Here is a 25613-nt window from a genome sequence, read left to right as displayed (position 1 = left end):
ATCACTTAGTTAAGGGGGGGGACCTGCCAAGTTTCTGCACTGAAACGTGACCACTTTTCCTTTTGTAATAATAAGTAATCTGGGGAGGATACTTTGAGATTGCGTAAATACCCTGTTCCACATCAAGCTTTCACCCAACATTTTTTGCATTTGTACTACTTTGCTACGACAGGTGTCACAAAGTGCCACCAGCTGGGTGGCTTACAACAACAAAAGTTTATTATCTCACAGATGGGAGGCCAGAAATCTAAGATCCAGATGTCAGCAGGGTTGGTTCCTTCTGAGGCTGCAAGGGAGAATCTGTTCCAGGCCTCTCCCTGAGCTTCTCATGGTTTGCTGGCAATCTTTGGTGTTCCTTAGCTTATAGATGCATCACCTGATCTCTGCCTTCATCTTCGCATGGTGTTCTCCCTGCGTGTATCTGTCTCTGTGTCCAAATTTCCCCTTTTTATAAGGGCAAAGTCATATTGGATTAGGGCCCACCTCAATGACTGCATTTTAACTTGATCCTCTGCAACGACCCTATTTCCAAATAAGGCCACATTCACAGGTCCTGTGGTTAGGACTCCAACCCATCTTTAGGGGGGAACACAATTCAACCCACAACAGCATCTATTGATGATACTTGCTGAGATCAGTTATTACTATGGTGGTAGCAGATTGGTGATTTTTCTACCTATCATTCTCTCAACATTTATTAGTTGGTTTTGGGGGGTTGTGGTTTTTTTGTAATTGATAAACAAAGAATGTACATCCATCCAGGGCTGGATAGAAATGGTCACATATCTTTAAAACAAAAAAACACAAAACAACAATACACGTACACATCTATACCGAGTAGTGAGCAGAAAAGGACTGGCTCTCATTGCTAACCCCTTACCCGGTCAGATTGGCTGGAAGGAGAGTGAGGGGGAGATTGTGGACCAAAGTCAGCATGAACGGGGGACTCAGAGGGTGTAGGTTTCAAGCTGTCCTAAACATTTGCTGTGTGTAAGCTACTTCTTGGAATGTCATTACTCATGGATTTTTTTCATGCTCTAAAACGAAAGCAACATCATGCTATTCAAGGATATGTACCAGGGTCTCGAATTCAGCATTCTGGTCATCTTCAGCACTTTATGGATGAGCAGACTTCCCAGTACGGAAGCCTCTGTCATCATCAGAATCACAGATAAGCAAGGGCCCAAAGACTGTATAATTCTGAAACTACTAAGAAATGTGACTGGGGACAAAATGAAATGTCAGAGATCTTTTATTTCTTTGTGTTCATTCTCAAACCTGACAAAAGATCTTTGAAATTTTTTCTCAAATCTATACTCCATCCACAGTAAACACAGAATACTTTGTTTCCCAAGGCTATTGATCTCAAGTGTACAACAGTGCCAATAAGTCTCAGCAGTTCTCCCATCTAGGGTGCTGTATAGGTTTTCTAGGGCTGCTGTAACAAAGTGCCACACATGGGAAGGCTTAAACAACACAAGTTTATTGTCTCATAGTTCCGGAATCCAGAAGTCCAAGATCAAGGTATCCGCAGGGTTAGTTCCTTCTGAGGGCTGTGAGGGAAGGATGTTTTCCAGGTCTCTTTGCTTGGCCTGTAGATGCTGTTTTCTTCCTATGTCTCTTCACATTGTTTTACCTCTATACATATCTCTGTGTCCAAACTTCCCCCTTTTTTTAAGAATACAGGTCATGTCAGATTAGGGCCACACTAATGACCTCATTTTAACTTCTCTCCCTCTGGAAAAACCCTATCTCCAAATAAGGTCACATTCTGCTGTGTTGGAGGTGAGGGCTTCAGCATAGGAATGTGGGGGGACATAACTTAACCTACACCAGATACATTTCAACCATCCGTAGACTTTCCCAGTGTTCATGTAAGCAGAATAGGAAATCAAATCCGGGTTATGCCTGCATGAACCTAGATGTTAATTATGGAGCAAAAATGGTACGGAATCCCTCTCCCTATCCTTCCCACAGATGCATTCAGTGCCGAGCCTGAAAACACTAGAGATGGTGTTCCCTAGCTTCTCCCCACCACCCATCTATAGAGATGTGGATTTTACACTTACCTGTATTTAGAATGACTTTTCTCTTTCTGGTGCTGGAGATTTTTAAGCAAGTTTGGGTTGCTGTTCACCACCAAAGTGTTTACTGTATGGGTCCATCAATTGGTCAAGAGCAGAGGTTACCAGCAGCTGAATTAGTGGCAAAATTTATTTCTTGCGGAAACAAGTAGACCATTGGGAAAAGCATTTTATCTCTCGGTGCATTGTTTAGATGCATTTATTTGACATTCAAGCAAATGAATTCTAAAGAATATATTTAGGGTGTTTGCAGTAGGGAACACCTATTTCTCCCAGCTGGAGAGAGACCCCAAGCCAATTGAGATGCTTCATAAGTTTTTAATTCAAAGGATGGGAGGACAGAAAAGATGGAAAACAAAAAGCCAATTACGGAGAACTCTGCCAGAAGCTAGAGGAAGATTGAGGGAGAAGGTGGGGATGCTTTCCTGGGCAGTGAATCCTGCAGCGTGGTGTCTCTCTCTTAAAGCCGATTAAGAGTTTGTGCTAGTCCTGTCACAGATTCTCTAACCTTCACCTGCCTTGTGTCCTTGTGTAGAAATGAACAACGCCTGCAGAGAATATTCACTCTCATTCCTTCTTTCATGATCAGGTCACAGACATAAAAGAGAAGCTGAAGCTCTCGAAAAAGGTCTGGTCGACGTTACCCTATACCATCTGCAAGGATGAGAGCGTGACAGCGGGCACGTCCAATGACGAGGAATGCTGGAATGGGCACAGCAAAGCCAGGTGAGAGTGACTCGCTGTTCATATGGACGACGGGGCTTCGCACGTCCAGCCCTGGAAGGCTCTTAGCACAACTCTGCAGATCTGTTTATGCAAAAAGCAACGGAGGGTGGAGGGACAAGTCATCACTTAGCGACAGCTGTTCAGAGTGACAGGTTTGATGGGCACCTGGGAGCACTTACTCTCAAGGTGCCATTAAGCGTGGAATCCTTGTTCTGAACGCCTCGCCTCTGGATGAAAACAGAGCAATGGTGACAGATGCCGGGTTATGGATATCCAGAGATCGCAAAGAGCCCTTTTATGTTCACTTAATGATTTTAAGATAGCGGAGCTATTTTTATCCACAGTTAAATTTGCATGGCTTGCTTTTTTTTTTTTATCACAAGTTAAACAGGAAGTGAAAATTCAACTCTAATTTTTTTCTCCCTTGGGGAAAAAATTTTGAAGTGCTCATTGGAAGGGTAAAAGAAAAAGAAAATGACTGAGGGAGAGCCAGGGAAGCGGTCTCATAAGTCCCATGCCTTGGAAAATCCCATTGGAATCTCCAATGAGAGATGGCTCTGTTTGCATCTTTCTCCTCTGATATCCAAAACTATTGCCACTTGAAATGGAGCTTCTGAATTTCTTGATTCGGTCCAGAAGTGGGCTTGGCTTGAGTGTTCATAAGGTGGAGAAGTTGGACAGGGGAACTGGCTGGGAGTTGGCAAGGAGGGCAGCACACCAGGAGAGGAGTCTGCCGGAGCCCTCCTCAGCGGGGATGCAGGTGGCTGGAGCAGCTGGTCAGTTAGATTCAAGGAATTTGGGAGGACTGACCAGCAGGTGGAGAAGCTAAGGGGGGAGGCGTCTATTCTGCAGCCTTTTTGGGCAGTTTCAAGCATACAAAGCAGCTGTGATCAAAAGGGAATGAGAAGATACATGGATATTAAGTTCAGAAGAAGCTGCAGACGGTAAGCAGGGGTGCAAATGAGGAGCCCATTAGGTGTTGTTTCTTACATTGCTAAGTTGCTTTTGTTAGCATCTGTTGGTAATGATATTATCAACCATACTAGGGAGAGCTTAGCAAGGTGAAAAGAAGACAGCTATAGAAAGAGCTGTAATTGTTTCAAGTTGCTCCAAAATATCAATATGCAAATTTTAGATCATGAGGGTACAGAAGGCAATTCATGATATCAACAACACGCCCCTCAAAAATGCTTAGTAATTTACTAGTGTCCAGCCTTTTAGGCAGGAGACTTTGGGCCAGCAAATCCAGCTATGAATTAACAGCTTCTAAGGTGTCTTTTCCTAATGACTACACAGAAAGACACTGTAAAGGATGACCAGATGGCCTAATGAATAAAGTGGTGAATTTTTCAAGCTGCTCTGTTGCCCATCTGTGTTTACCTTTCAGGCTTGGCTAAAATGAAAGCTGTGTTTTGAACTACATTCCCAGGAATAGTCACACAGGTTGCTGGATATTAGCACAGATGCAATTTCTCACAAAAGGAAATATAAAGGATGGTTGCAGGCAGGGATTGGGGAAGGGACCGCCCTCCATCAAGAAAATGAACCGAGAAGATAAAGACCACTGAAGACAGAGCTAGAGGAGACTGGGAAGCTTCGGCCACGTTCCTCATTGTGCAGATCAGGAGTCCAGACAGGGTAAACAATTCGTCCAAGGTTACCCAACTAACAAGGGTGAAAGCTGGCCCTCTCCCAACTCCCAACCTAGTATTCCTTTCACTTCAATACCCTGCCTTTAAAACAAATGAAAGCTATACTGCCCTCCCCAGGTTCAGAGGACAAGTGAAACAGATCCTTAGCTCTATAAAAGACTTAATGGATCTATGTTTGTTCATTCAGCCCATCAGTCCATCAACAATATTATCAAGCACTGCCTCTGTCCCAGGCACTGTGCCAGGCTCTGTGAATTAAGTGCTATAAGATGGCAATGATATACACATGCAATGTAACATATACAATGGCAGTGTCAACACTTGAAAAGACACACAGCTGGAGAAAGGACAGTGGATTTTGGAACTTCAAGTGCCATACTATTAGACTGTAGGTTTGAGAAAGGACCACACAGCTGGAGATGCAACTGGATCAGTACCAAGGGACCAGGTTGAATTTCATCCAGAGGTCAATGGGAAGCCATTGGAGGATTTTATGCAGCTGAGGGGAATTATGAAGTTTAATGCAATAAAATCATTTGCAGAAACATCCCAGAATTTAACCCGGTGTATTATTAAAAAGATAAGGCTGTCAAATATTTGTGATTCAAGTTATGTTCCCATTGAAAAAATTACAATTTCGTAGTTTCTTTTAGTTCCTTTTTTTATTCTTTCTCTAGAATGGAATCTTAATATTTTAACTTTATATTTAATAGCATAGTAAGTAGACAACCAATAAAGACTTGTTGAATCAAATTTAATTGAAGCTTTCTTCTCATCCAAATATTAATTGATCTAGAAACACGTGAGAAAAGTTTTTCATTTAAAGAAATTCCACTGAACTATATTGTAAGTTAAAAAGCCATTCATAAGGCAAATAGTAACCTATTCTCTTCCCTACTTTTGAAGTATGGATTCTCAGATAATAGGCCGTCTTAAATGTTCAGGAATGCTTTGAAAAAAGAAAGTTATTCTCATAACCCACATGAAATAAAAGAACCAGAACATTTACTTAAGAAAAAAGTCTATCAACAAGTGTCAGTGGATATGGAACAGAGAGACTTAGCGTTGATAGAGATTCTTACAGTCTGGAGTTTTTAAACTCAAGTCTGTGGGATAAGGCCACTGTTAACCCACACATTTCTTTCTCTCTTTCTATTTTACCCATCAGACTCTTCAGTCACATTCTTCGGTTCACACCCACTCCTGCAGCCCTTTTGTCCTATCTCAGTGTTTGATCGGCTTTTCTCCATCACCCACATTTCTCCCGATGATTTTCTGAATCCTACCCCATAGCTCTTTACCATACTTCCTTGATTCAAAAACATACCTATTTCACATTTTAACATTTCTGAAATCAAAATGACTCCTACAGTGGATATGTCCATTTACTCTGATGATTATCTTATTTTCCCAAATAGCTGTTATTAAATGAATGACACCTGTTGAAATTAGTGATGACATGAAATAGAGAACAAGATACACATAGATGAGGCTGCTAATGGCGGCCGCAGGGTAAAATCTTGTACTGAGATAATGGTCAAGGGTGTGTGAGGAGTGGCTCCCCTGGAATATGAGCCCACTTTTGTCCCCCTGCTCCCACTCTGGCCCATCTCTGGCTGATCTCACTGCTTCAGTAGCTAAACAGGCCTGGAAAGAGGAGGTGAGGTAGAAGGAAGAGACTGGCCTTTGGATGGGAGGAAATTGCCGGCATGCTGATGACTCTGTTGGCATTTAAACCTCCATTCTGACATCAGGTGGTTAAGAGAAGCCCTTACTTGCTTACCCTTCCCTTTCCAAACCACTGAGACAATTTCAAGACCAATACAATAATGTCTATGAAAATAGTTCCTAAACTCTGAAACAATGCTTCTCCAGTGTTAATGTGCAGGCTAAACTCTTGGGGATCTCGTTAAAAATTCTGCTTTGATAAGTCTGAATGGGACCTGAGATCCTGCGTTTCTAACAAACTTCCAGGGGATGCAGCTGTTGCTGGTCCAGGGACCACACTTTGAGTAGCAAGGCTCTAAGGCAGAGCTGCCAGATTTAGCACATAAAACACCAGACAGCAAATGGAATACACTTATACTAAAAAAGGATTCATTGTTTATGTGAAATTCAGATGTAACTGTCAATCTCGTATTTTATTTTGTCTGGCAGCCGTACTTTAAGCTCCTATTAACATGTAAGATATTCCCTTTTTCAGTTCACGCACAAGCCTCAGGGAGGGTGTTACAATTTGTTGTTTTCTCTTTGTCTCCATGGATACCCTTGATGTTCCTTTCAATGGGGCTTTTCTTATATTAAAAAAAGAAATACAGCAACTGGGCCGGGGAGGTCATGTGGTTCAGTTGTAACATCACCCACTAAGGATAGCCAGAGCACAGGCCAGGTCAAAGTCATCTCAACAACGAATTGCTTAGTGTTCACATGTGCAGCAAGAGCGAATTTTAAGTTTGAAATAAAGCACAGCCTTCACGATACAGGATATTGTCTGTACCAACCCCTCGTCTCAAATGTGATGCACTTATGAGCCAAGGATGGGTACGTTGAATTTCTTGTCAGTACTTGATTCAATAAGTGTCTTAGCTCAGGATGCTATAACAAAAATACCATAGACTGGGTGGCTTAAACAGAAACTAATTTCTTCCAGTCTGGAGGCTGGTAGTCCGAGATGAGGGTGCCAGCAGGGTTGGGTTCTAGTGAAGGCCCTCTTCCTGGCTTGTGGATGGCGGCTTTCTCCCTGTGCCACCATGCGGCAATGAGAGAGATGGCTCTGGTCTCTTTTTCTTATGAGGGTCCTAATCCCATCAGAGGGGCTCCATCCTCAGGACCTCATCGCAACCTAATTACCTCGCAAAGGCCCTACCTCCTAATACCATCACACTGGGGATTGAGGCTTCACTATATGGATCTTGCGGGGACACAAACATTCAGTACATAGCAGTTAGTACTCAGATTCACATCCTGCTTTATCAGAATAGCTAATAAAGGATTTTCCTCACAATTCACGGCAGTGTCTGTCACTCAAGAAAAGCAGCCTATTGCATCTTCAGCGACCAGCAGGAAAGTCAGTTTGCAAGTGAAACTTCTGGTCCTCCCATTTCTCACTTGTCTAAGCAACTTCTAGGGAGAAATGAGAGAAGACAAAGCAACACTCTGACTCAACTCAAACAGGAATTGAAAGGAAGCTAGTAAGTAAGGGAGGAAAATCAATAATAATCTAGAAGGCCAAAGGGAAAAGAAATTAAACAGTCATGGTGCAGGTTACAAATCTAGGCCTCCTAAAGTTCCCAGGGTGACCCAGAGACCCTGGGAGGACATTTGCAGTCATCCGTCATCCCTGAGAAGGGCATTTTGGGCAGCCAGGTGGCCGGAATGACCTGTCTGTACGGTAGCTAGAGAAGAATGATTCGATGGGTCGCAGAAAAGCATACACTCAGAAGCAAATAAAACTTGTGGATAGTTAGCTAATACAGCTTAGAACTTTGTCAGGCAGCAGCAGAAGAAAACATAAGTCCCTCATGGTATTCATACAGACTCTTACCTTTTTGTCATAGAGGCAGATTCTCACTTTGTGAGGACATAGCCATGTCAAATTACATCCTCCATATCCTCCTTGAGGCTTGTTTCCTCTTCATGGGATTCTTCTCCCAAGCTTATAGGGGTTAAAAAGGAAGGAGAAGTATGGAAGACAATGGGATGGGGCAGGAAGAATGCGTGTGAAAGCCAGTCTGAGGAGCAAGTCCCAACAGCACATGGATTTCATGATAGGACATCCATCATGTCAGAGTTTTCAGGGTTTCTTGAGTCAGTTATTTCCAGACTCTTCCCTCTCCCCCATAAAACTGGCAAAACAACTTTCTGCTTCTCCTCCCTGTAAGCCAGTGTTTCACTGTCACTGTGTCCTTTCTTTAAAATGCCTTCTGGGAAGAGACGATGGAGATGCCGGCTGAGAGACGAGGATTAATCGGATCCGTTGGAAATATAGCTTTTGCAGGGAGATTCTGCTGTTTTTCAAGGCAGCTGATCCTCACAGAAATAACTGTGTCCCCAAGGAAATCCCTTCCAAGGCCAGGAGGTAAATACAGTAAATTATAAGAAATAGGAAAAGTAGAAAAGTCTAGAAGATACATCAGTCACTCTCACCAGCCACTGAGTGGATTGACTAAGCAAAGAAAATAGCAAGTCATGACTGGGTAAGTTTGAGCAGATGGAAGAGGGATGAAATGATGCACGGTGATAAGAAATCTGTCAAAGATAGTGACTTGGCAGATCTGGCAGGACAATGTTGTTTTAGTCTGATTGTGAAATGTGTCCTAAAGCACTCAAGCTGCATTTTAAAGAACTGTGAAATATTTGATGTATACCCAGCCAGGCAACCAACTTGGGAAGGTGGGAAGTCTGGAAGACAACTGGCAATTGTCAAACCTGGCATTGCTGAATGCCCGCTTCCCTTCTGCAGTATCCTTGGGAGGGAAGACCCCATGAAGATTGACTGTCCTGGGGGAGAGGGACGCTGCATGCATCTCCTGCAAGTGCTTTAAAATGTGGCTACACAAAGGAGGAAGGGAACGTGTTGCTGCCGACAGTCCGGCAGACCTGAGAACTGACCCGTGGGTCTTCTTTCCTATTCGTGCTGTAGTTGGCTGACTCCAGTTCTACCAAAAAAGGGTGGGTGGGGGAGCTCCTGCCAATGGATTAAGAGGCCAAGTCAGAGAATTTAGCTTCTGCTCAGTGCTGCAACCAATGAGTTCTGTGTCCTCCAAGAGTTCCCAAACCTTTTCACACCATACATCCTCCAGCTCAAGGAAAGCCACAACAAATCATTCTTCGGTACATGAATTCAGACTTTAAAACTCCAAACTCTGCTACTGTCAGCCACTCCTAAGAAACAAGTTTGGCACTTGAGGGAGCTGTGTTAACAACTTAATTTTCATAAGAATACACTAGAATTGCATAGTGTGTTATATTTTCAAGCATTTTCATGTATCTTAGCTCAATATGGCAGCTCATGAAATAAATGTGTTATTCCTATAAATATAAGAATAATTGTGTGTAATTATATAAAGTAGCTAAATAACTTGCTCATGATCACACTGCTGAGTCTCATAGAGATCTCAGGTACCCTGGGTCCATCTCTGGGCCTTTGCCCATATCTCAGTGTCACATTTCACTGAAGCACCTAATGCCACAGACAACTCCAGCTTAGCAGTCTTCAAGAATTTGTAAATCCACTTAAAGCGTAACATCACAGTATGCTTTGAGTAAATCCACTTTCCAGTCAGGAAAAATGGAAAGGGAAAAAAGCGGTCTAGTGTATTAAGAACTTAAGAAAAATTATACTTAAAACTTAGATTTTTTTAAAAATTGTGGTAAAATATACATAAAATTTACCATTTTAACCATTTTTAAATGTACAGTTCAGTGGCATAAGTACATTCAAATTATTGTATACCATCACCACCATCCATTTACAGAACCTTTTTATCTTCCCAAACTGAATCTCTGCACCTATTAAATACTAATTCTCCACTCCTCCCTCCTTCTAGCCTGGCAACCACCATTCTACTTTCTGTATGAATTTGACTACTTTAGGTACCTTATATAGGTGGATTTATACAATATTTGTCCTTTTATGACCAGCTTATTTCACTAAACATGATGTCTTTAAGGTTCATCCACACTGTAGCATGGGTCAGAATCTCCTTCCTGTTTAAAGCTGAATAATGTCCAATGTGGTGTACGTAGATACCACATTGTGTTTATCCATTCAACCTTCAATGGGCGCTTGGGTTGCTCCTGCCTTATGGCTGTTGTAATAAGGCTACTATGAAGAGAAGCCTACGAATATCTGTTCAAGTCCTTGCCTCCAGTTCTTTTGGATATATACCCAGAAGCGGAATTGCTGAGTCATATGGTAATTCTGTGATTAATTTTTGGAAGAACTGCCATACTGTTTTCCCTAGTGCTGTACCACGTTACATTCCCTCTAGCGATGCACGGGATTTCCCATTTTGCCATGATTCGTAGTTCCCAAGTCTATTGATGGCATTGCCCTCAGTTAGGAATGCCCGTGTCACTCACCTGGGCACACATCACTCATAGTGAGCTTCACAGACATTTCCCACACCAGGGCCCCTACTTAAGGCTGGGTCCACTCTTGCGGTTCCTATAAGGATTGCAGAATGCGCTTCAGCAAGAATCCATCAGGGAACTTTGAGGAACAAGATTTATTACTCAAAGGTCCTGGAGTGTACATGGCTCTCTGAGGGCCTTACAGCTAGGTCTCAGGTAGATAGTAAGAGAGAGAGAGCAGTCCTGGGGCTCTGCCTTTACTAGGGCCCGAGGGTGGGGTGCCTAGGGTTTCAAGGGTTTGATCTTTATTGGCTAACTTGAAGCACAAGAGTGAGAATTAGGGTAAGAGAAGGGAGAAGTGGGGTCACTCAAGCAGTCAGTTATCTAGGTTGCCCAGGGCTTTCTGAAAAGGGACCTTCCTGGGTGGAGGCGGTCTGCTTCCTTATCTGGTTGTTTTGCTAGTAGCCGTGTCATACAGCTGGCAGTATGTTAACTGAAGATGTATGTCTTTGCAATGGATGCCTCAACAATCAAAAACTTAATGTCAGGCACTTACACTCCACTCCACATTCTCACTAACACTTATTATTTTCTGTTTTCTGTTTGTTTTTCAAATAATAGCCATCCTAGTGGGTGCGAAGTTTAAAACTTAGAGTTTTAAGAAAGCTTCTGAAAGAGGTTAGGGGTGCCACAGGGTCACAATCCCTTGTTTGAGATCCTTGGGACCATCAGTGTTTCAGAATTCCGAATTTTTTAGATTTTAGAAAATCATCACAGTGCGTATACTGTGTATAATGTAATACTCCCAGTGGGGTCTGAGGCTGCAACCCACAATCAAACACATTAAATTTCCACAGCAAAATGTAGCACTATTCACACTAACTGGGATAAGTAGGGATAAGATCAAGTTTTGCTAATGAATGGATTGCAGGAAAAATCCTTGAAGATTTTTGAATTTTGTAACTGCAGATGAGGAATTTTGGACCTATATTAGTATTATATCTACTCAGATTAGGTAAACCCTTAAACTCACTGAAGATGAATGTATGTAGCTTACTGAGAATTAGAAATTGCTGTAGAGACGTGTTGAATGGAGCCCATTTGTGGCAACAAGCAGGATTGAATCTGCTTCCCCACCCCCCACCATCTTCCAAGTGTGCCTTGAGGCAGGAGCAGTGGGAGGAAGTGTCAGGCATCTGAAAACAAACCCAGGCCAGTACCTAGACACCCATCTCTCCCTGTTCCTGCCCCTACTTCCACCTGGACTCTTGCCAACTCTGCTGGGCACCACAGGGTGACCCTCTTTCCGAGCACCTCGTTCCTCAGACTTGCACTAGCTTCAAATCCCATTAAATCTTGAGGGCTGTTTGTCCCTTCCTCTCACTACACAGTTCCTTACCTCAGAACAACTTCCAGCATTAACGTGGTGATAAGAAATACTGACTACTGATGAGTTAACATGCCTCTCCTCCCAGCAGGCACGTTCCTATATCAACAGGGACCTTCTGGAAGCATTGGCTCAGCTGAAAGGAGGGATTTTGAATGGTGGCCATGACAGGCATGTGGCTGGCCAGTGGGAAACTGCTGTGGGGACAAGTCTTTGTCTCTCAGGTTTGAGGTCTCTCAGGTGACAGAGGCTGTCAGCTCTGCCAGTGGGGGTCCTGGCACAGAGCCTGCCCCCTCAAGACTAACTGTATCAGTCCCTCCTAAGTTCCTATGAGACTCTTCCACCCTAATCAGCTATATTGTTTAGATGTAATCAACGAAGCCTACATCAAAAATACAAAATTAGATGTTGTCTTACTGTGTTTGGGCTGTTCTAACCAAAATACCACAAACTGAGTAGCTTATAAACAGTACAAATTTATTTCTCACAGTTCTGGAGGCTGGAAGTCCAAGATCAGGTGCCAGCATGATCGACTGAGGGCCTCTTCTGGGTTGCAGACTTCTCCTTGTATCTTTACATGGCAGAGGGACTAGGAAGCTCCTGAGGCCTCTTTTATAAAAGCACTAATCCTAATCACCTCCCAAAGACCGCACCCCCTAATACCATCACCTTGGGCATTGGGTTTTCAACATATGAATTCGGGGGTAACACAAACATTCAGACCATCATGTGAAGAAAAGTAATTTTGCAAAGCTGCTGAAGATTTAGTTCCTAATGCTCTTGCAAAATAGAAGGTAACCAAAATGGAGAAGCTATGCTTGACTGTTCGTGGATGCCACCCACTTACCACACCCCAGCAGGAAGCATTGGCAAATAATGACACCCCTCCAATTTGTCCCCATTTCTGGGTTCTCCCTGACTGGGGTAAATGTGCATCCAGCCTTGGAACCTGGTCTGTCTGCCGCAAGATTCTCCTTCCTTTCCATGTCTCCCGGAACTGTAATGGTGTCAAAGTAGAATGCTGGCATGCCAAAGAGCTGGTGCAAAATCTAATAAAGGGAAGAATAGTAGGGGCTCAAAGATGCATCCATTCTTGCAGGATATGAGTGATATGTAAAGAGGCAGCAAATAAATGGGCTCAGGAGTCATGGTGCTGAACTGGGCTTCCATAGATCCTTTGGGCTGCACTCTGGACGCCCCTAGATTTGGCCTCAGGATGTACCTCTGGAGCGACAGAATGGCCATTTCTTTTTCAACTGTATTTTCAGTTTAAGTTTCCACATTGTCTCTAAAGTCACCCTTTCAATACAGCAAAAGTAGAAAAGGTTCTTGAAGACATGGGTGCATTGTCACTTGTTTTTATTGTAAGTGGCTGAGCATCAGTAGGCACAGTTAAAGCTGGGTTTATCTGGCAGTCTCTTATTGTTCCTGGATGCTCAGACTCCCAGGGGCAGCATTCCCATGTAAGCTATCGCAGTCAGCTTCTGATAAATGAGTCTCGGCTAGCAGTGCAGTGCACACAGCATCTGAAAGAAACAAAGCCCTGCTCTGACTCAGCATAGGCGCAGCTGCAGGAATCATTGTCTAAAACGTGGATGGCGCAACACCAGAAGTGACGGTCACCTTTCGGCACCTCTAACTCCTGTGTCAGCAAAGCCTGGCCTGCCCTTGCTACTGTTTATTCCAATGGGCTTTAATAATTATGTAGAGCTCATGGAACCTAGTACATGTAATTGAATGTCAATAATAGTCAACCCAATGTCATATTTTAGAAGTTATATCAGGAAACTCTCTCCGAATCTAACAAGAATTTATTGATATACCAGATATATTAAAAGACAGCATAGAAGTTATGCTTTGCTGCAAAAATAAAGAGATATGGTTCTATGACTTTTTTTTATTTCAGTTAGAATATTTTTTCAGGGCCATAGATACTGTGAAACTTTATGGAAAAGAATTTGCAAGGCACTCTATGTGTTTCATTATTCATTATGTAGTGAGCATTGTGAAGGTGATTTTCTTCAAGATATTGATGATGACATGGAGCTCATTCAGGGCACCTCTGATTTAAAATGGGTAAACCAATTCATACACCAATACATCATACATAAGATTTCAATACCTGAGAAGAGGCTTAAAATATAAAAGTTTCCCTGTGTGTTTCTGTTTCTTCTTTTGGAAGCTGATGGATAGAGCTTTTGGTTTCCGGAACTGGGAAAATGACCTGCAGGAAGGAAGAAAGTTTTAAGCATAAGTATATTGTACAAGACTATGTAAATAAGAATAACAAAATAGAAGACAGGAAGTTTTTTGAGCTTTTAAGCAACAATAGTAGAGGCAGTAGAAGAATGATAATAATAGCAATTCGCAGGGCTGCCACCAGCCTGTTGGGTGCCTGTGCTGGATGTTCTGATTCCTCTTGAGATCCCTCTTCATCCCTTCCCTGGAGCGGTACCCTGAAGGAACCTCCACAAACTGCATCACCTGGGTCCCCTTGACCACTGGCTTCCAGTTGGGTTCAGCCAATGAGAGGCAGCAGCTGGAGGTCAGAAGGAGGGACTAGAGAAGTCGGAGTATCATTCCCTCAGCTCCCTCCCTACCAGGCCTGGGTTTGGCAGCTGCTGTGTCATTTGGCCCCTGTCTGTGATTTCACTTCCTGTGCATTCTGGTAACAGCTCCTTCCCTCTGGCCCTTCTGCTCTTGCCAGCTCCTGGTTTCTTCACCGCTCTGCACTGGTTTCCTTTCACCCTGTCCACACCTTTGTAATAGGCTTTTCTTTAAACTCTCTTTCTTACCCCCTTTTGAGTGTGCCATCTGTATCTTACCAGGACACAGACAAATATAGCACGTTTGCAGGAATTAGAAAAAGGCATCCACATGCGTCCATGAGGATTCCTAATACTATTGTCTCTACTTTGGTATATATTGAAATTTTCTAAAATAAAAAAATTCCCAAAAAGAAAAGAAAAAAGCAGCCCTTTTGGTCAATGGTGCTGCGCAAGTGCATAGCTCCATGGGCACAGAACCCGGGCTGGATTTCAGCCCTCACTCACTCCCTCGGCAGGTGACTCTGTGTACTGTACCACCTGCCCAGCCCAACCTGGTAGCCCTAGGAAGCAATGGGCAGATCCCTCAAAGCTGGGAAATATCTTAAGGAGAAAGTGTGAATTGACCTGAGTCTTTAAGAATCTTTGAGATTTAAATGGAAAAGTGCACTGCAGACGAGGAAAACCTGGGGGACAGGCAATCCGCGCCCAGGATTCAAACCAACGAAACACTGGGCCTCCTGCAACGGAGCGCACGAACTTAACCACTCGGCCACGGGGCCAACCCCAGGAGTAGTTAATTTTAAGTAACAGTTCCTATAAGTCCCCAGTTGAACACTCATTTGTAGGCAAGTCTACCTAAGAATTCAGTGCCATTTAAAAAACTTGTCTAAAGCCATTTAGCTGTATCTCCCTCTGAGAAAATGTGTTACTTACCTCTACTGTTTGGTGTTTTTTCCAGGAATTGAGCCCCGTTTTTGCCGATGTTTTGGCTCACTGTTAGAGACAGCATGGTGGATTCTGGTCTCGAGGGCCCTCCTGCCTCACCCTAATCTGTTCTCTGCCTCTCTGCCCTGCAGATACCTGCCTGAGATCATGAATGATGGGCTGACCAACCAGATCAACAATCCTGAGGTGGATGTGGATATCACGCGGCCCGACACGTTCATCAGGCAGCAGATCATGGCTCTCCGTGTGATGACCAACAAACTAAAGAATGCGTACAATGGCAATGACGTCAACTTCCAGGACACGAGTAAGAAAGTCTTTACCAGTACTCTCCAGAGTGAGAAATGGTTAAAGAAGTTCACACTATCATTTTCTTCAAGAGCAGTACACACCTTTACTCTTGTGTCATGCTTACCGATTCTGCAAAGCTGTTTATAGTCCTTTGGAGAGAGAGCTCTGGTCCGCAAGACTTAGGGTACTCCTAAAATCATAACCGTCTTAAGGAAGAGTTTCAGCAGATGACATTCACCTGTACCAAAGCTGAAATTGAGTTTCATCTGCCAGTTGAGTCATTAATGATAAAGCAACAAAGTAATGTTTTCACTTTCTCCTTTCCCTGTCAGCATTTATGTCTCTGCTCCAAACTCCTGTCCCTCCTCCCAACCACCAAAAGAAGAATGTTCTGAAAATTGCTCACTCGGACAAGGCTGGGCCAGAATCCCTGTTTTATCACGTAGGAACTGAGGTCTTCAACAAATTACTTCTTAAGTCTCAAGTTCCTCTTCTACAGAATGGGAAGCATCCTCGCCTAAGGGGCTATTGGGAAGCTTTATTTGAGGCCATATGTAAAGGAGCTAATATAATACCTGTCATGCTATGGATTCAACTGCATTCATTCTCTATGAGTCATGCACATACCCCAACCGTTGACATTTGTATCTGAAATATTGAGAGATATAGTAAAATGCTGATGCAATATTACACATGCATATTTTATTAAACATCGCAAAAGCATCAGAAGTGATTTAAAAGACTACTAAGAGAATATTGACATGAAACTACCTGTATATGTTTTGTCTAAAGGATTTCAAGATGCATAAGTATTAAGACAAATTTTTTTGGTTTTTGTTTTGTTGGGGATTTTTTGCTTTTTTAAAAGTATGTACCCTTATAGAGAGAGTTCTCAGGAAAAGATTTCTCGAACATAAGAGGTGGAATTGCCAGTGATTCTGTAATTTGGTCAATGAAGCAAAAGATGATGCTTGTGTGCTCGAATTAATGAGACAGAAAGAAACAAGTTACAGGTGGAAAACATTAAGTCATCTAAGTCTAAGCTGTCATCCTACTGAGTTGTCCCCTGCAGAAAACTTTCAGTGCTTCACTCCATTTTAAATAACTCAAAAATTAATTTTCTAAATGCAAGATAATTCCAACCCAATAGACTTCATTGCTGTAAAATTTCTCAGAATCCTTCCATTATTTCTCTTCCTCTTTACTAAACCTCTTCTTCCCTCTTCAGAAGAGAACTTTACACACGTTTTAGCCTTTCCTGCTTCTCCCCTGCTCATTCCTTAGCCTCACTCCTCTCAATTTACCCATTCCGGTTCCCTATCTATTAAAATGCTTTATTATCTGGAGAATGACTGCTGGAATACATAATTCAAGATGCATGAGAGTTAGTTGATGTTGGCCATGCTTCTCTCTCCTCTCTGACCATGTTACATACATGTCAATCTGCAAAGCTTAGGGAATGTCTTTGAAAAGAGTTCTTGCAGCAACATTGGAGAGTACCGCTTAGCCGTAACCCAAACACGAAATTTGGCCTTTTAGGATAATGTCTGTCCTACAAACCATTATTACATCTTCTAGTCATCATCATCCTTATTGCTTTTGACATTTTTTAAAATCGCCCCTTAAATAACTGCATTTGTGATTCCCTTTCAGAAAGTGATGGGGCCATTATTTTTCTCAGCTGGAATCTCCTGTCATTATTTGCTTACCACATTTTTAATATTCTAAATTGCTTTAATAGTATCTTTGTAAAGGTTATGTTACTTCTTGTTCATAATGCCAGTGTTTGGAACAATTCCCTGAGCAATTCCGCTATCTCTGAATTTACTTAATGGTCATTTTACCCCTTGTAAAGGCCACTAAAGATAAATCAGAGAAAATGTTAAGAACCTGGTATCATGTATTCAAATATCTTATCTGGTATTTAGATGTCCCATTAAAAAAAAAAGAATTGTGCTGAGTTGTGCCTTTCTCATTCTGGGGACACTAGAAGAGTCCCTACCTTACCTTGGCTTTACTTAAGTAGCATTGTGCAGCCAAGATGGCGCCAGTCTTTCAGGAGCAGCTCAATCAGGGCTTTACCATTTTAGGCCAGCAGGGAGGAGTTTAGACCTATTGGATGGAATCATTGAACAAGTAGGGGAAATAGCAAATGTCATAACCAATTTCCTGAGTCCTCACAGGAACATTTTCTCACTTATACCCCATAACAATTCTGTGAAATAGATATGATTATTCTCATTTTTCCAGGTGAGGAAGCAGTCTCAGCAAGGTGTAGGGGAGGAAGAAATATTCCTCTACACTTCTAGGTTCTTCTGGTTGGTCTAAGAATTAAATTGACATAAGACAGAATAACAGGAGAAAACTCAAACAAAGTTTAATAACATGTATACATGGGAGAAACCCAGGAAAACCATGTAATTCACCAAAATGGCTGAAGCCACCACCTTAAATACCATCTTCAGCTAAAGACAAAGGAGGATGCTGGGGTAGTGGTTTGGGACTTCAAAGGAATGCAATTCACATGGAGATGCAAAAGCAAATGTTTAGTAAACAAAACCCTTCAGCCACCATGACCAAATCTGTCATGTGTCCCCACTCTTTCCTGGTTGTGATCTAACTCTATTTTTCAATCTTCCCATGCCAGGTGATGAATCCAGCGGCTCAGGGAGTGGCAGTGGGTGCATGGATGATGTGTGTCCCACAGAGTTCGAGTTTGTCACCACAGAGGCCCCTGCAGTTGATCCCGACAGGAGAGAAGTAGACTCTTCTGCAGCCCAGCTCGGCCACTCCCTGCTCTCAGGGTCTCTCGTCTGCATCGTCCTGGCACTACAGAGACTGTGCAGATAATCCTGGGTTTTTGGTCAGATGAAACTGCATTTTAGCTATCTGAATGGCCAACTCACTTCTTTCCCTGCACTCTTGGACAATGGACCATGCCACAAAAACTGACCGTTTTCTATGAGAAGAGAGCAGTACTGCACTCTGCCTCCTTTTTGTTTTCCCAAAGAGTACCGGGTGCCAGACAGGACTGCTTCCTCTTTCTTTCAGCTATCTGTGGGGACCTTGTTTATTCCAGAGAATTCTTACTCAAATCTTTCGTACCAGGAGATTTTCTTACCTTCATTTGCTTTTATGCTGCAGAAGTAAAGGAATCTCACGTTGTGAGTTTTTTTTTTCCCCATTTTAAAAAAAAAGGTAGAAAGAAAATAATTTTCCTTGTAAGGTCAATCCAAACCCCAAGACAATTGCATTTCAACAAAAGAGCAAACGAGAGAAAAATAAGAGTTTTAACGCCATAAGTTCAACATTGCCGGCCAACTCCCAGTGTAAGCTTTTCTGTGACAAATCAAGTTTACAAAATGCTTACAGGGAGAAAGTTCGAAGTTGTTTTAATGTAGTGAAAATATACTGTTGTCTTGAAGGTATTGTCTTCACTCTAACTACACAAAACCAAACTGATTTGGAGGTACTGATATTAAATTTCTAATTCCATCTTTAATACGAGAGCAAAAATTACTATGACTCAGCACCTCTCTCTCACCCTGCCCAATTTCAATTTTAGTACTGGCACCATTTCTCTTAATTCTCTTAGTGTCTATCCACTGCATCCAATTGGCACAGATTTCCCTTCATCTTCAGTTACTAGTGGACACGCCCATCAATTCATCCTCCTCCAGGGTCTGAATTGAAAATAATCCTCAATGATAGAATCACTTTGCTTTAGCCACAGGTTTGACATTAATTAGATGTTTCTGCCCCTGTGCTCTTTACCTTCCCAGAAGAAGAGTTCTTTTAATGAACTGATAAACAATTAGATCCATAAGTGAGTTTTCATTTTTAACTATTTGCTTTGTGTCAATTGGTTTCTGTACCACAAGGGCATTCTCTTACAAAATAACTCACAACAAAAAAAGTCAAGCCAGAAAATATATATATATAGTATTGACATGGAGATTTCTTTCACTTTTTTAGTCTTAGTATGATCATCTATTTTTATATCTATATATATATAAATCACAGATTTTAACTTCTTAATTCCAAGCTCAGGGTTGACACACCTTTGTAACGAAAATGTTTTGTCAACCAGCTCTTCTTGTTTTGTGCTGCTCAGAGAAGGGATTCCTCAATGATCTGTGAGCACCAAGAATCAAGAAAGAGAACTTTTTACGTATCTAACTGTCCATTTATTAAAAGTTTCCAGGGCACACCCTTTTTGCATGAGTGTGCTTTGTCCTGGGTGCTCCAGACTGTACCGAGCTCATGCGGAGAGCCATGGGTATGCAGGACTTCACTGGTCGTGGAAACTGTATGCGTAAAGAATGTGTTTTCATACAAAAACCATTGCTTTCATGTATACCGCCTTCAGCCTAGGGTTCCTGCTTGGCACGTGGATAAATGTCCTAACTCAAGAGGCCAGTTTAGAGCCACAGCCTAACTGATCTGCCAGGAGGGCCAGAGCCAGGCCTTATGCTCCCCCTAAGAGAGAGAAGTAAAATAAACCAAACTGGGGCTTTATGAACAGAGTTGGCTACCCATGTGTTTCTTGGTTTTTATGATGTATCTGGGGTTGGGAAAAGTAATGTTTCAGGACACCATTGTAGGCCAGTCATGTTTTAATTAACCCATTGACAGTAATGGTATTTTTCAATCTCCACTCTCATCAAAATTATAATTAGTTATTGATTAGTCATCACATTTAAGTAGAACACATGCGGCACACTAGTATTAAGTATATTTGAGCACTTTTGCAAAACTGAAAGTATTTAGAAGCATCTACTGCTATTTTATGCCTAACGAAATATGAAATGTAGGATTCTGAGAGACTTTGTGGCATCTTTTCATTTAAATCTTTATGAAGTTAACACTTAATCTAATTCAGCATTACATACTTCTAGAAAACCATCCATTTCACTGCCAAACTTTGGCTTCCTACCACCAATCACACATAAAACATCTCTGAGAAGACCAATCATTATGTTGCTCATTTCATTGTGTGTTCAGAAATCAGTATTGTCTTTCTCCAGTAATTATGGTGCAATACAAATTAAATCAACTTTGATTTTCCAGAATATTTGAATAATAACTTGTTTTTATGGCTTCATACTCCAAATCTTTCTTCTTTTTAGCTATTTCTGCATTGTCTTCTATGAAATAGATCAGAATGCCTTGTTTTCCCTGTGCTTTCACCCCCAAAAGGTTTTGTGCATGTATATGAATACACCTTATACTAATGAATGTGAACCCACGTTCTGTACCCACTAAACACACAGATAATATATAAACGCCTGCTTCATTTATTTCAACACCTTAATTTTCAATATTATTCATGTTGGTGAAATATAGTGATCCATATGAGCCAGGCAGAGAGCTGAAATGACTATGTTAATGATGCCACAATATTAGTTACCTGCATGGATGTGGTCAGAATATTATTCAAATTGTACTTCCTGGTTTTTATCATCATCCTACTATGTTGTATGATTTTCAGGCTAATTTAACAAGAGAATTTTTTTCTGCTCTAAAGGAATCAGGTTAGTCTAGTTACCCCATTTCAGTAAGTATTTTGGAATCCCCTCCATGCCAAATTAATTTCTCTTGTTTCAGCATATTGATAGGGGATTCAATGATGCTCCATTATTTTTCCTGACCTGACCTCATTTGCTTTGATGTCCCCTAAGTTCTGTAATCACATTGTAACCTCTGTTATGAGTAGAGAGGAATTGGGCTCACTGAAATCAGACACTAGAAATTGTTGGGTGATGCTCATAACTGCAAACACTTAGCTTATTGAAGTGCCTCTATTTACATGTTCTTTAGTTATAATATGTATTTTTCTAACAGAAATACACGTCTGTAATTGGTGTATATTATACTTTGTATATGTTATAACAAAAGCTAAACAGAGGCTAAAGTCTTTAGCAGAGAAGAATGACTTGCAAATTTACAAATTAGCCCTGCTTATGGTTCTGTATTGAAGGACCCCATGACATCCTTCGGTCATTTTAGCGAAGGTCAAGTCATGCACTTCAATTATAGCCATTGTAGAACAACCTTAGTACTACAATCTGACTCCCTTGCAGTGACTTACCCAGATAAGGAACTTGTATTACCTGCTTGAAATGTAAGGGATAGAAAATACTCTTTGTCTACACTGAAAAACACTATTATTCATTGACAAGCAGTAGTAATTATAAAAGTAACATTCTATAAATCAAACATATTGAAAATATTATTGGACTCAGAACGCTGATATTTAATTTATATTCCCTGCTGCAGACATTAGCCTGCTTTAATTCTTTAGCCATTACACGCAAGTTTTGGCTACACACTGAACACCAACTAAAGTCACCAAGGAGAAATAAAAACTTTGTAAATTCCTAAGTTGTGATTCTTTTATTACTTCTCTTTGCAAGGCTAATTATCACGTGGTTTGATTAAAGGTGGAAGTGTTAGCAAATGCAAGTTTTGACTTATCCAAAACTTGCAGAAATTCAAATTCATTTTCATTCACTTACAGTCACTAACAGACTTGACTTTTAACTTAACGGAGAGAGGGGCAGTTTAGCTTTGCCAACAGAAGAGTAAAGAAAATCATAACTTAGAAATTTGCAATGTGTTCCTCCGTGGTGAAGACATTAGCCAGTGTTTAGTTTTAGGCCAAGTTATAGAAATAGAGTATTGATTTGTATGCATTCTGGAGCCTTGCTATATCATGGTTTGCTACAGCACAGGACTCAGCCTAGCATGGGGCCATTTGAACCTCATTCGAAGTTGAATAGTTACTGGAATCTTTGACATTGCCCTGTAATGAGGTACTTCCATGAAAAGACACCTAAAGATGGCATAATAGTGAGGTTTCTGTGTGCATATGCATAATATATATGCAGGACAAATGTGTGCACCATCAATCCTAAAATTTTATGTGACTGTCAAATAAATATTATTGGGTTAAGATTTTTCATTTCTGATTTGGATAGAAAATTGCTATTAATCTTGTATTAAAATAGTTTTAAAAAAATCTACCAGTGCCCTTTCTGCATTTTCTTAATAATTGTCATAGTCGAAATTTCAGAGCTTTTGAATTATTTTGTTTGAGGCCTTTTTAAAAACTGCAATATTTATTTAAAAAAAAAAAAGAAAGAAAGAAAGAAAAGAAAAGCAACCATAAATTAAATCAGCATCACTCATTCAAGTATGCTTGGCATTTGGAATCATGAATTTTCAGTACTTCTTTAGAGCTTTGCAAATGTGTAAGGAAAATACTACATCTCTCTTATTTTGTTTTGTTTTTCTCTCTTAGGTAAAATTTAGTGGCTCGAGAACTGATGTCAATACTTTATAAATGAGGTCAGAAAAATGAGATAATATGTGAAAGGACTAACAATTTCCAAATTCAGCAAATTGCATTGATTTTTATATTTCTGAAAGTTCTCATGCTCTCAGGAATGCTAAATATTATATAACATGCTAAAGATTCATTTAAAAAATATTTATTAAACTCTGACTCTGTGCTAAACCTGCTCAAGGTGCCAATCCCTGGTTGTCCAAAACCACCAGTTGGAAATTATTCATTCTTTACTACAGTTAACTATGGTTCATACTACTACATTGCTTATTTCAAGAACGCTCTTTTATATAAAGAAACCATATAAATATAGTTGCCATGAATGCAACATTTCACTGTAGGCAATATTATAATTTAGCTCACATTATTACTTTGTTGGTTTGGAACTTTAGGATAATTCCATCTACGAAGCCAGACTATAACAAATATTGTTTGGAAATAAACTGAGAACAATTCCATGGGAAAGGAAAACATCCAAATGGCTTTGGAAAAAGATAATAATAAAACCACAGACAGTTCTATCAGGTAACAACAATATTTATTTTAATTTGCTCTTTTGATAAACGGGCTGAGATATAGTCAAAACATGCACATGAATATGAAAAATGACATTGATTTTTGAAATACCAACTTGTAAAATAGAGGCAATTAGACATGGAGTGTTGTTTCATGTCTTGAGAGCTAGAAAGATCTAGACACACATTTGTCTATTCAAATATATATTCACAATTCATTTAGTGCAGATACATTTCCACTCCACAGGCACAGTTTATTTGCTGATATAAATATGTGGCCAAACGTACACTGTCAGCTCATAAATGGGCCACACAGCAAAGCCAGGAGGATAGAGGCCTGCCTTGGTAGCCTGCTTAGAGGGCTCATGCTCTTGCACACGTTGAAACATAAAGCAGAGCAAGAAAATGGAAATCTTACCCTGTGAGAGCTCGAGTTTGGAGAGAAGCAGAAAGAAGACTATCAAACTGGATTCAAGGCAAATGGAAGAATAATTACCCTGAATAAAGTCGTCTGCTCTTCCATAAGAACAAGTATCCGTGAATTTTTTAAATGAAAGAAAAAATTTGCCTAGGCAATAATAGTTATTCATTCTTTCAAAAGATACGTAATGAGAAATTATCATATCCCCGCCACAATTCTGGGTGCCAGAGCAAGACAACGAGATTCCTGCTCTCAGACCGCTTACATCCTAGCAGTGGAGAGACAGACAACACACAAGGAGCTAATAAACGAGATGACTTTAGAAAGTGGGAGGTGCCAGGAAGGAACTCAAACACGAAATGGAATAGTGACTAAGGAGGAGACGCTCCCTTACACTCGTGGTCCAGGAGAGCCTCCCCAGTGAAACTTGAGCTGTGATCTCAGGAAGGAGACATCCACGTACAGACCTGGGGACAGAGATTTCCAGGCAGGGCAAAACCAATGCAAAGATGTCAGCCCAGGAAAGATCTTCATGTACTCCAGTGTGGCTGGGGACTGGGAAGTGAGCTGTCGGGTGGTGGGAGATGGTTGAAGAGCTAAATGGGGAAAGCCATGTTGAGCTTAACGGCCAAAGTCATGGTCTTTTACCATCTGGTGAAGCTAAAGCTCTGAAAAGACCCATCTCTAAGCAGCAACCCTGCTGGTGGTACTTGCTGCATTTTAAAGCACATTTTAGCAAGGAACTATGCTAAGATCTGTATGCACTTCATCTTTATAGAATCTCTATGATGTAGGAATAATAATGCCTGGTTTTATACTGAATAAAATGAAGCACAGTGAGATTAATTAGCTTGCCCAGTCACGCAGGCGAGGCCATGATATGAACTGAGATCTGTGACAACCAAGCAGAAAAGTGGCTGTATGTAAGGGTAATTTGGGCTTTGTATTACAAAAGGCAATTGAATTATCCAAGAGTGTTCTGAGAATTGGCAACAAGTGTGTGAACAGGAATCCGGAGAAGTCTACTTGCACAGAGGGTGTATATTAAAAGTTTATGTTGAGTTGTAATGCCACTTAGTATCTTTCTGTTTTAATTTTTTTTCAAAATTAAAATCCTGAGTAAATAAACTACTGGTTCTGGATTCTTGCATAGTCTTGAAATTAAAGCCACTGTGAACCAAAGTTTGATGCCTAGGACAGGAACGTGTGCATTAAATCTGCTTTCCCCTTACTTCTCAATTTAATATTTAATTTCTTTTCTGTGTGGTTTTTTTTTTTTTTGAGGAAGATTAGCCCTGAGCCAACATCTGCTGCCAATCCTCCTCTTTTTTGCTGAGGAAGACTGGCCCTGAGCTAACATCCATGCCCATCTTCCTCTCCTTTCTATGTGGGACGCCTGCCACAGCACGGCTTGCCAAAGGGTGCATATGTCTGCACCTGGGATCCGAACCAGACGGAACCTGCGAACTTAACGGCTGTGCCAAGGAACTGGCCCCTCCCTTCTGTGAATATTTACACATCATATTCACAGAAAGGAAATCACCCACAGCACTTAGCCCAACTCTCAGTGGCTCTTCCCATACATTAGCCATGTCTATAATTTATCCATTCAGGTGGTCA

At 41.2% G+C, this 25613-nt stretch overlaps 1 protein-coding gene across 1 annotated transcript in view; it reads left to right on the top strand.

The window, feature by feature from the left end:
• GPC6 (glypican 6) overlaps nucleotides 1–22734 on the top strand; it is a 1014472-nt gene extending 991738 nt beyond the window's left edge. Inside the window, exons 7-9 of the mRNA XM_046664883.1 lie at nucleotides 2674–2810; nucleotides 15550–15725; nucleotides 18357–22734. Of these exons, the coding sequence (XP_046520839.1) occupies nucleotides 2674–2810; nucleotides 15550–15725; nucleotides 18357–18559 (516 nt within the window). The 3' untranslated portion in view covers nucleotides 18560–22734. The remainder of the gene's footprint in view (nucleotides 1–2673; nucleotides 2811–15549; nucleotides 15726–18356) is intronic.
• The last annotated feature ends 2879 nt before the right edge of the window (nucleotides 22735–25613 follow it).

This window comes from Equus quagga, chromosome 6 (assembly GCF_021613505.1).
Source record: "Equus quagga isolate Etosha38 chromosome 6, UCLA_HA_Equagga_1.0, whole genome shotgun sequence".
In the NCBI taxonomy this organism is placed as follows: Eukaryota; Metazoa; Chordata; class Mammalia; order Perissodactyla; family Equidae; genus Equus; species Equus quagga.
Note: the sequence above shows the minus strand (reverse complement) of the source record. Positions and strands in the feature narration are given on the sequence as shown.